The 11,852-nt window shown below is 28.3% G+C and overlaps 1 protein-coding gene across 1 annotated transcript in view; it reads right to left on the bottom strand.

Moving 5' to 3' along the window:
• LOC117167016 (conserved oligomeric Golgi complex subunit 1) overlaps positions 1–11,852 on the bottom strand; it is a 61,145-nt gene that overhangs the window by 23,755 nt on the left and 25,538 nt on the right. The window contains exons 7-8 of the mRNA XM_033351565.1: positions 10,084–10,363; positions 6,112–6,327 (exon numbers count right to left, since the gene is read on the bottom strand). Of these exons, the coding sequence (XP_033207456.1) occupies positions 6,112–6,327; positions 10,084–10,363 (496 nt within the window). The remainder of the gene's footprint in view (positions 1–6,111; positions 6,328–10,083; positions 10,364–11,852) is intronic.

The raw sequence follows: 11,852 nt of genomic DNA, 5'->3' as shown, positions 1-11,852 counted from the left end.
AAATGTCGAGGTTCAGAAAAAAGATAAAATAATTTTCAGTGAAGTTCCTACCAAAATGCAGTACCTAAACGTACTTTATTGTACTCTAATACACTTTCCAAAATTTCAGCTCAATATTTTATTTATAAAAAAAGTTCTTAGGTTTAAAAAAACATTCAGTGAACTGAAAAGTGCGGACGGTAATATAGGTATTTAGCTGTGTCACATGCCCTTAAGTAGTTTCATATCAAACAAATTTATATCAAAGAGAATTTACAGGATTTAAAAAAGACTTTAAGTGAAGAGATTTTTAAGGATTTGAGAAAATTTGAAAGGATTTTAAAAGAATACAGAAAAATTGAACGACTTTGAAGGAATTTTAAAGATTTTTTTAAGAATGCAAAAAGGTTTAAGGATTTGCAAGAGATTTAATCAAATTTTAAGGCAGTTTAGATGATTTCAAAGAATGTCAAGCGAATTACTGAAAAGTTCCTTAAAAAGATTTTAATGAATTTGAAGAGATTTCAAGGGATGTAATTTTTTTTTATTTTAAGGAATTTAAGAAAACTCAAAGAATTCTAATTAACTGTACTGAAGTTCGAAAATTGTAAATGATTTGAAAGAAGTTGAAGGAATTTCAAAAAAATTCGGAGTAGTTAAAGGATTTTAAAAAAAAACTTGAAGAATTTCTGAAAATTCAAGTGATTTTAAGGAATTACTGTAGGGACTTGACGGGATTTCATGATTTTTTGTAAAGGATTTAAAAATAATTCAAAAACATTTCAAGATTTACAATAAATAAAAAAAATTAAGACATTTTTATTGATATTAAAGAATTTAAATTTTTTAAAAAGTTAAAAAAAAGTTATTAAAAAAGATTTTATTAAATTTAAAAAGACTTCAAGGGATTTTAAAAAATACCAATAATTTAAGAATATTCAAGAGATTTAAAGGAGTCTACAAAAAATTTAAGGATTTTAAGAGATTTTAATTAATTTTAGTCAATTTTGAAACTTCTAAAATGTTGACAAAGAAGTTGAATGGAGTTCAAAAAAATGCGAAGGACTTTAAGGATTTTTAAGAACTCAAGTGATTTTAAGGAATTACTAGGGACTTGACGGAACCTTAAAGTTTCTTTTTAAAGGATGTAAAAATAATTCAAAAATAGTTCATAAAGATTTACAAGAAATTTTATAAGATTTTACGACACTTTTAGTGATTTTAAAGAAGGTCGAGCGAGTTATTGAAAAGTTATTAAAACAGATGTAATGAATTTTTTTGAGATTTAAAGGCATTTAAAGAAATTAATTGATTTAGGGATTTTCAAGCGATTTTAAGGAGCCTAAGAAAATTTAAAGGACTTTGGATTTAAAAGATTTGAATTAATTTTAGTCAATTTTACAATATTTTAAATTATTTCAAAGAAGTTGAAATGAGTTCAACAAAATTAGGAGGACTTTCAGGATTTTCAATAAATTTTACGATATTTCTAAGTATTCAAGTGATTTCAAGGAATCACTACTAGGGACTTGGCGGAATCTTCAAGTTTCTTTTTAAACGATTTAAAAAAACATTTTAAGGATTTTAAAGAGATTTAAAGGAATTTAAGAACGTTTAAAGGATTTTTAGATATTTGAATTAATTTAAGTCAATTTCGAGAAACTTGGAAAGATTTTAAATGATGACGGGATTTTAAAGTTTATTTTTAAAAGATTAAAAAATATTTCTATAAATTTTAGTGACTTTAAAGAATGTTAAGCAATTAATTTTAAAGTTATTTGAACATATTTTAAGTTATTTCCCAAAATTCAAAGATTTTAAGGCTTATCAAGAGATATAAAGTAATTTAATAATATTTTTAAAATTTTACGTGATTAAAATTAATTTTAGTCAATTTCGAGATACTTCGAAGATTTGAAATTATTGCAAAGAATTTGAAGGGATTTAAAAAACAGTCAGAGAAGTTTAAGGATTTCTGATCATTTTTGTTTCCACAAAGTGCAAAAATAATATGTTGACATCTTTCAAAAACACACTTTAACAAACAATCAAAATTCAAAAAATTTGACCTCCAACTATCCCAAAAATGCAGCCTAACCTCAATCACGGCACATTCTATTTTTACATTCTCATCAGAGAAGGTATTAGATTTGTGTAAAATTTGCCCCCCCCCCCCCTCCAGTTTTTGTCAAATGCCAACGTTTTGTAACCCTCCGAAACCGAAAAACAGGTTTTTACGAATGTGTCTGTATGTCTGTCTGTATGTTTGTCTGTATGTCTGTCTGTATGTATGTCATCTGTGAACACGATGACTTTCGAAAAAATTAATCTATTCAATTGCCCTTTGGCATACTCGTTTAGTGTCCTAAACTAAAGGTCAGTTTGTTAGCCAGCCATTTTGGATGAAAATTCAAAAAGTGGGCCCATTTTGAATATTTTTTAGACCACTTTTTTGAAAATTCCAAAATTTTATGTACGGTTATTGATAGTATTCAAAAAGTTCAACAATTTTTACTAATGACTTTTTTCTATAAATAGAAAATCATCAGAGTTAAGGCATTTTCAAAATCCAAAAAAACAAACTAAAATGAACATTTTAGGCCAAATAACAAATTATATAAAAGAAGTCAAAAGAAGAAAAAATTTGCTTTTTGAAGGCCCTACAGGATTATGATAACAACTTTTTTAATTTGGTCGAAAATTTCAACATTCCAAATTTGATCCTACAAAAAAAATGCACAAATTCCACTGGAAACAACTACAAATTCATAATGAATCACTTTTCGACACAAGTTACGAAAAAATAAACAAACTAAATGTGTGGAAGACGGTACTCGGTACAGTAAAATGTGTGATAAAAAAATGATTTGCCTAAATAAGATCTAAAAAGGACCCCGCACTAAATGTATAGGAAAAGGGCTTTCGGTGGATTTAGCTGAAACTTTGTCATTTTTAAGGTAATAAGTGCCGGATGAAATATCTTTTAAAAAAATCCAAAAAATGGACAGTTTTAGCGCTATGCGGCGCACAGCGCTCAAGGTCAGTGAATAAAACGAACTGAAACAGATTTTGTTACAAAAGCGATGTCAACATAGAAACCACGGTTCAGATCGTGGTCTGTCATATTTTCGCCTACACCGTTGACTCATATAGCGCGCTTCTGAAAACGATCAAACGCTAAGCGGCCAAGATTTTAACTTGACTAATTAATCACTTCTTTAAAGGCAGAAATGGTACCCAAAGTAACATTAGTAACTAGTGCGCACATACGGATAATAACATTCTACCCTTCGCAAGAGGGTTGAACGCTAAGCGCTCAATATCAGCGAATAAAAGCGATGTCACTATAAGAATCATGCATCAGAAAGTAGTCAGTAATATGTTTAGCCAAACCAATGAGTTATATTGCGCGCTTCTCGAAACGATCAAACGCTAAGCGCCCAAGATTTGAACTTGACTAAGTAATTATTTTTTTAAAGACAGAAATGGTATCCAAAGTAACATTAGTAACTAGTGCGCACATCGATAATAACAGTGTGCCCTTCGCCAGGGGGCCGAACGCTAAGTGCCCATGATCACCGAATAGAACCAATCCTAGCAGCTTTAGCGACACAAGCGATGTCTGTATACGAAACACGCATCAAGAAGGGGTCAGTAACATATTTAGCCAAACCAATGACAATATGAGTCAGCACCGTTGACTCATATAGCGCGCTTCTCAGAACGGGCAAACGCTAAGCGCAGAAGATTTGAACTTGACTCTTGGGCGCTTAGCATTTGATCGTTTTGAGAAGCGCGCTTTATGAGTCAACGGTGTAGGCGAAAATATGACAGACCACGATCTGAACCGTGATTTCTATGTTGACATCGCTTTTGTAACAAAATCTGTTGTAATTCGTTTTATTCACTGATCTTGAGCGCTTAGCGCCGCATAGCGCTAAAACTGTCCATTTTTTTGGATTGATTTTTTTTACGGATATTTCATCCGGCACATATAAACTTAAAAATCACAAAGTTTCAGCTAAATCCACCGAAAGCCATTTTCCCATACATTTAGTGCGGGGTCCTTTGATTTTCACATTTCTTTGATAGGGCACGTGCTTTTTACATTCACACCGTAATGAGAAGGTATTGGTTTCATACGAAAAATGACTTTCGCGGATTCTATCAAATATCGAGGTTTTGAGATTTCCTCAGAAGGAACAAAAAGTTTTCAGGTTGGTATCTGTCTGCCGTTGTCGTATGTATACTGGATGTCTTTGGACCGACTAATTGAATCGAATTGGGCTTTGGCACACAGTTATGGCTTTTTCAAAACACAAAATGAAAATGAAAATTCTAAACCAATCAACGCACGATATAAAAAAAGGCAAGAAAAGGAAAACGTTACTTTTTGAAAAACTTACAAGGTCATCATAACAGGTTTTAGAATTTTAAAAAAATCGAAAATTCATCTTTTATTCGCACAAAAAATACTGAATTATTACATTCTCATCATAATAAGAAGGTATTGTTTTATGGGAAAACTGACTATAGCGGATTTCTTGAAATTTTCACTTTTCGAGAATCCCTAATTCCCAAAGAACCCGGTATTACGATGACGTCTGTCTGTCGTCTTTGTCATTATCGTTGTTGCCGTTGTAGTCTGTAAACACGGTAACATTTGAAGTAATTATTTTATTGAATTTCCCTTTGACACACTTTATAAGGATATGAAAAGAAAGGGCGATTTCGTTAGCCAGCTATTTTAAATAAAAATGCAATAATTTGGAATATTTTCAAAATCGTTGAGACCACTTTTTTAAGATTTGAAATTTTCATATAGTGCTGTTTATAGTGCACAAAAACATGAACAATTTATCTTGATGACTTTTTTTGATAACAACAAAATTACTAGAATTATAGCGTTTCCAAACTTTAAAAAAAATATAATAACAATAAAAACGAAAATGACTATTCTATGTCATTCAACGCACCACATGAAAAAAAGTCAAAAAAAGAAAAATATTAGTTTTTAAAGACCTATACAATTATCATAACAACTTTTTAAATTTTGTTAAAAAATCGAAAATTCAAATTTTTGTCGCACAAAAATGATGTATTATTACATTCTCATCATAATGAGAAAGCATTAGTTTTATGTGAAAACTGTCTATTGCTAAATAATCCGAATAAATGTCTTATAAGTTTAATACAGAAGTGTTAAACATAATATAGAAAAGTTAACATTTTGGACAAAATCGAATGCGAAGCACGAGATACGTGATGAGAATATGTCCGTTAAAGCCGAAGAAGCTTTAACAAAGGAGAATTCACAATCACCAAATTACAGTTGTCGATGCTTGGTTCGTTAACCTTAATAGGTCTGTGCACAAATGTGGGGCAAATATAAAGACCGAGCGCAAAGGGCGAGACAAATGCAGCATCGAGCGCGAAGCGCGAGATAAATACACCTTCGAGCGTGAAGCGCGAAATGAATACATCGTCGAGCGCGAAGCGGTAGAACCAACAGTCGCACGCCCTAGGCGCGCTCAAACTTGCGAGCGAAGCGAAGCGCGCAATGAGAATGTGCCCGCCAAGCGGGCAAATTTTTTCTTGATGGATTGTCCAAATCGCACACTTCCCCAATTACTAACAATAATTAAAGAAATGGCTTTTCTATCTGAGAAGCAAAACCATATCACGATTTCACACTTACTTTCGTCTACAAAAATGAATTTTAGTCGAACTCCTATCTAATCAATGCTTTGCAGTCCACCAAGTGGTATAGCCTTATAAATTTCGACGTTACCGACCGAATATGATGTAATCTTAGAATACTCAATAGCGTGACGTAGTTTCTGAATGACCGCTTGTTCAAAGATTTATAATTTCTTCTCTGACATAAAATTTGAATACGCGGCAAAAAATTGCACAAACCATGCGGAGATCATGCAAGCAGAATTCAAATACACGACTTTATTTCTTACCACGCTCCACCTTCAACTACGTTTTACCATCTAACGTGAAGCAAAGGTGAGGTCAATCTAAGGGTATAGCAAACTGTATACACTAGCTTCAAAATATTAATTTATACAAGTAAATATAAAGAAAGTAAATAGTTATTAAATTGAGATAAATAGATATAAGTACCTGCATCTTTTCAGGCATTGGTACTGAGATGAGTGGCAAATTTTTCGATGGTGCTGTAACAGCCAATGGTGGAAACCAGGGAGCCCCAGTGCTCAAAGCAAGAACTCCTGGTGGATCTTTCATGGTCTTCGATCTATCACCAGAACTCTGATCAGCCCTTGCTCCTAATACAGAAAGTAACTGCTCCAAATGAGGCACTAGGTTCCCAAACATCAGCTAAAAATAATAAAAATAAAAATATGTTGAGTCATATTAAAACTGCTCTGAACTATTTTCCGAAACATCAATAATTATATATAATATTATATATAATAGTCTATTGTTCATTCATTAATAATATCTACATTGAAGGTCTTATTTTTCCGCTCGCCAGATTGTTGTCCTGTCATGGTTCTTTCGCGCTCGGGCCCAAAAAAATGTATGTGGCCTTATTCGATCCGGCAGCTCAATTAACAAACGATTGAGTAATTTTTTTCGTGTACTTCTGACATTAAAGAACTTATTTTTTTACGAATTGGATATAGTTAGAAAGGGATGATCAGCGCTAAAAATTTGTTAATCTTATAAATTCCCTACTGAATTCCATTTAATGACTATTAATTTGCCAACAAAATTGGTTAGTAGCGATACGTTTTCGGAAAAATGGACTTTTTTCAACATTTTTGATTTATGGATTGAAAAGTTTACTTATTAAATTCTCATGGTAAATTTCAATAGATGGAAATTCAAAAAAATTCAACTGTTGAAAACTCAATGTTACGTTTTCTTAAATTTTCATTCATTTTTTATTTTCTTTCACTTTCAAGAGTTGAAAATTGAATTTTCTTCAGTTTTGAGAAATGGAAGTTTCAACTGTTCACAATTCAATTAAAAATTTTCTTTAATTTTCAACAGTTTAAAATACTTTTATCAATTTTATTTTTATTTATCTAATGAAACCTGATAGGAACATTTTTAGAAAAAAGTACAAAAAACTAAAATGATTTTTACAGCAATCTACAGATACATTTTTTTCAAAAATCCTTCAACATTAAAAAAATTACCTTAAAATTTTCCAGATTCTTTTTTGAAAAATTTGGAAATATTTTTAAATATTCTTTAAAAATTATAGTAAAAAAAATTTTTTTTTTTATGAATCACGATAAAAACCATTAATTCTTTTGAAATATTTAGAACGTTTAAAAGACTTTATTCATTTTTTATTTTGTTTTATTTTCAACAGTAGATAATTCAATTTTCTTCAGTTTTGAGAAATAGAATTTTCAACTGCTGAAAATTAGATTATTAATTTTCTTCAATTTTCAAATGTCAATAATTCAATTTTCTTCAACTTTAAACAACCGAAATTTCTACTGTTGATAATTTAATTGAATGCAAAATTCCTTTCCTTTTTTTTAATGTATTTTCGAGAATCGCATTTTGGAATCTGGAGCTTAGTTCCGTGGTCTAAACATATTAACTGCTTATGGTGGAAAACACTGCGGATAACATGTTTAGGCCGTTGTACCCTTCAATTATGGATTTGCTTTCTTTTTAACAATTGAAAATACAATCTTTTATTTAATTATTTTTTTGTTTTTCAAAAATATATTTCCCAATTAAAACATCAATTATAATTTTTTTCGATTTTCATGAGTTCATAATTCAACTTTCAATTCTCTTCAATTTTCAGCACTTGAATTTTCAACTGTTGATAATTGAATTATTAGTTTTCTACAATTGTCAAGATTTGAATATTACATTTTCTTCAACTTTCAACAATTGAACAATTGAACCGTTTTGAAGAACAATTCAATTTTTTTGTTTTTTGAAAAACATCTATAATCAATTTTAATTTTGAATTATAATTTTTGTTACGTAATAATAATTTAAAATTTCAAGTTATTCAGTTTTAAAAGCTTTTATTTGTAAATAATGCAATTTCAATTCCCTATCATTTTAAAAGATCCAATTCTCAACATTCTATTCTGAAAATATTAAATTTTAAACATTTTGAAGTTGTTTTGGTGAACTTCTAATGCTTTTTAAAAATCTTTTCTAACTAAATTGTCTAATTTTCAAAATATAATTCTGAAATTTTTCAATTTCGTGGGCCTTTGTTTGCAAATTTTTCAATTCTAAACCATTTAATTTTTCAATTATCTAATTTTAAATGTGTTAATTTAGAAATAATACAAGTTCAATTGCCTATCATTTCATTCGAAATTTTGTACTTTTTCAAAATGTTATCTAATCTAAGTAGTTTGCATTGGAAAGTTTTCAAATCGAAATAGTTTGATTTATTTTTTGTTTATTTATTTCAAATTCTATCAATTCGAAATCATTAATTATCAGTGTTTTAAAAATATTTTAATATTAATATTCAAAAATTGCTTTAATAACGGATTTTCAAATCCTATATTTTTAATGTTATGAAATAAAAATACAGAAACGCAAACGCGAATTTTTACTCACTGTTAGTTATATACAATGATAATCTTATTTATATGCTTTCCATTTAAAATTACTTGCTTTTTCAAATTTCTCTGATAATAAATCTATTTCCAATGTTCATAACTGAAAAATTTTCAATCTTTAATAAAAAATGACGGTGAATTTATTTTTTGATCTTAGGGAACTTTTTCTATTCAATTTTAATGTCGAATTATAATTTTTTATTTAACAACATATTAAAATTACAGAAATTCAGAAGATTTTACTTCAAAACATTCAATTTAGTTTTCGATTTGAAATTTTCTAATATTAATCGCTTCGAATTAAACATTATTTATATGTAAAAGGTTTCAATTTTGAACGGATTTAATTAGAAAAAATAAAATATAAATTCCTTCCAACTTTAAATGATCCAATATTCAAATTTTCGAACGTTTTTAATTCAATATAGTTCAATATATTATTTTTCTTTAAATTTCAAACGCTTTAATTCCAAAATTATTAATACTTATTGTTTTATGTTTTTTTAACCTTAATATCTAAACTTTTGTTTGATAATGCTTATTTTGATATTGTAAAATAATGCAAGAATTTTATTTCTCATGATTACTTTAATATTTGCTCCTTATTTTGCACTAATTTTTATTCTCAGCAACCATGAAAAAAGAATCATTTTGATCAATTTATATTATTACAAGTCATAATACGTATTGGTATTGCAAAATACGTTTTTTCATTAACTTGATATAAATTTAAAAGAAAAAAGTGCGCAACATATAAAAAACATATTTGTTAATAAACTTTTTAATGCAACTTGCGTCGTTTTTCTGTAAATTTAATTCGTTTATTTTCAATGTTATTTTTTAACAATTTAAACCAAAAATACGCATCCTAGCGTATAGTGGCTCGAAGAAAATTTGCAGACATAATTTAGAAGAAAATTTTTATTTTGGCTTCTCTCATTTTTACAAAAAGTTTATTTTTTCATTTTGAAAGTATTCCTATTACAAAAATTTATGACAAAATTTGTCGATCTTTTTTGATTCACATTTTTTTCATTTACGTGTTTTTGTACATTTCATCATTTTTCCAAAAATTTTATTTTTTATTGTCAATGTTATTTTTCACGATTAAAACAAAAACTACGCATTCTATTAAAAAATAATTAATGACAAATTTGTAGATCATTTTTGGGTGAACAAATTTGTCCTTTTTATTTTTTTCATAGCTTGTAGTTTCTCTAGAAATTTCGTTTTTCTATTTTCAATGCTGTTTTTTCACGGATAAAACAAAAACTACGCTTTCTATCGAAAAGTGAATAGTAATTCTTATGCCGTCAAAATTTTAATTTTAAATTTTTCGAAAAAATTAAAAAGTTGTTATGATAATCTTGTAGGACCTTTAACTCTTATTATTTAAAAATTTGTTTAATAATGGAATTTCGAATTGTTCATATTTTTAAGGTTGGGAAAAAACCATCCAGGGAATTGTATGAACATTTACTGCTATCATCAATAATCATAAATAATTGAGCCTTACCAAAGTTCTTTGAACTGCTTTCTTCACATTTGTATGAATGAATGGATAGAAGACATCCAAGTCAAAAGGATCAATCTTGGAGATTACATTATTGCATACAAGAGTCGATTTTTCGCCTAGAGTCTTATTCTCTCTTGGTATCATCAGCAAAGTTAAGTACTTAACATCAAAGAGAATTTGAATCGCTAATTTTTGTCTCAAATCTGGACTTGTGGATGTTTTCTCATAATAATATAAAGCTTCTAAGACAACTTCAACTATAATTTGATGCAGGACGCTCCTGAAAATTTATAATCCAAAATTATATTGATTTATTTTTATCAGTAATTAGCGCTTGGCCGGTTCAACATTTAAGCAATTTAAATCATTTCTACGCTTAAATGTTCAAAAATGTTAAAGTAGAAAAATTCATTCGATTAAAGCTTCCATCGTTTTGAACTTCTTTTTTTCTTTTAATTAAACTGACTTCACTTAAGGGGTAAACTGTTTAGTCCGCATTGAAAAAAACGCAGTGGAAAATTAGCTGCATTTTCTATCAAAATTTTCAGTTTTCTAAACTAATATTTTTAAAGTATCAATAATGAACTTCAAGATTTATTTAAACTATTATTCTTGCGTCTGAAAATGATCGAAAACATTTTTGTTATTTATCGCAGGCTTCACAGTCTTTTTCCTATTCGCCTTTTTTCCTCCGTTGGTGGCTTTTTCATTTAAATGCGAACTGAATTAATAAAGCCCATCAAGAAAATCAAAGTATTTTTCGTTCAGGTCATTCTTTCTGATTGAATAGTCTACTATTTCATTTTTCTGGACGTAAATTCATAGGTTTGGTTAAAAACTTTAATATAAGGTTGAAAATTTAATTTTTCTGATAAAAATAAAACATTTTTTTTAAGCATTCTTTTTGGTTAAAAATTCAAATGCTTTGATGAAAATTCATCTTTTTGGGTTTCAAATGCAAATATTTGATTGAAAATTGACATTTTTGTAGGAATTTGTTTCTTTCCATGAGTCGACAATATTTTTTGGTTAAGAATTCAACCCGTTTGGTAGAACTTTCATCTTTTTGGGTTAAAAATTTAATTGTTTTACTAAAAATTTAATTATTTTTATAAAAGTGCAACCATTTTGTTAAATACATGCTTTTTGGTTAAAAAGTCGAATGGTTTGTTGAAAATTCGTCTTTTTGGGTTTGAGATTCAACTATTTACTTGAAAATTAATTTTTTCGTTGAAAATTCAACAATTTGGTAAAATTTTTTTTCTTCATTGACTAAAAAATATTTCTTGCTTGAAAATTCATCCCTTCGAGTAGAAACTTGATCTTTTTTGGATAAAGATGAAACTCATTGTTTGCAAATTTTATTATATTGAAGAACATTCCAACAATTTTATTATAAAGTTATCATATTCGTTTTGAAAATACCACTATTTTGGTAGAAAACTCAACTATTGGTTGAAAATTTAACTGTTTTGTAGAAAATTAAACAATTTGGTTACAATTTTGAAAAATCTTTCTTGGTTAAAAATGAAACCTTTTTAGGCGAAATTTAATTTTGTTGTTGTTAAAAATTCAAGTGATTAATTAAAAATTAATTTGTTCTACTTGAGAATTCACCCAATCTGTTTAAAATTCGTATTTTTTGGTTCAATTGAACTGTTATTGATTTCAAATTAAATTTTTTGTCGTAGAAATATCAACTGTTAAGCTTTTTGTTGAAAACGAAGTTTTTTGGGTTTGAAATTTAAATATTCCATTTATAGCTTAAA

Source organism: Belonocnema kinseyi, chromosome 2 (genome assembly GCF_010883055.1).
Source record: "Belonocnema kinseyi isolate 2016_QV_RU_SX_M_011 chromosome 2, B_treatae_v1, whole genome shotgun sequence".
Lineage (NCBI taxonomy): Eukaryota > Metazoa > Arthropoda > Insecta > Hymenoptera > Cynipidae > Belonocnema > Belonocnema kinseyi.
This window is presented reverse-complemented; position numbering and strand designations above follow the sequence as displayed.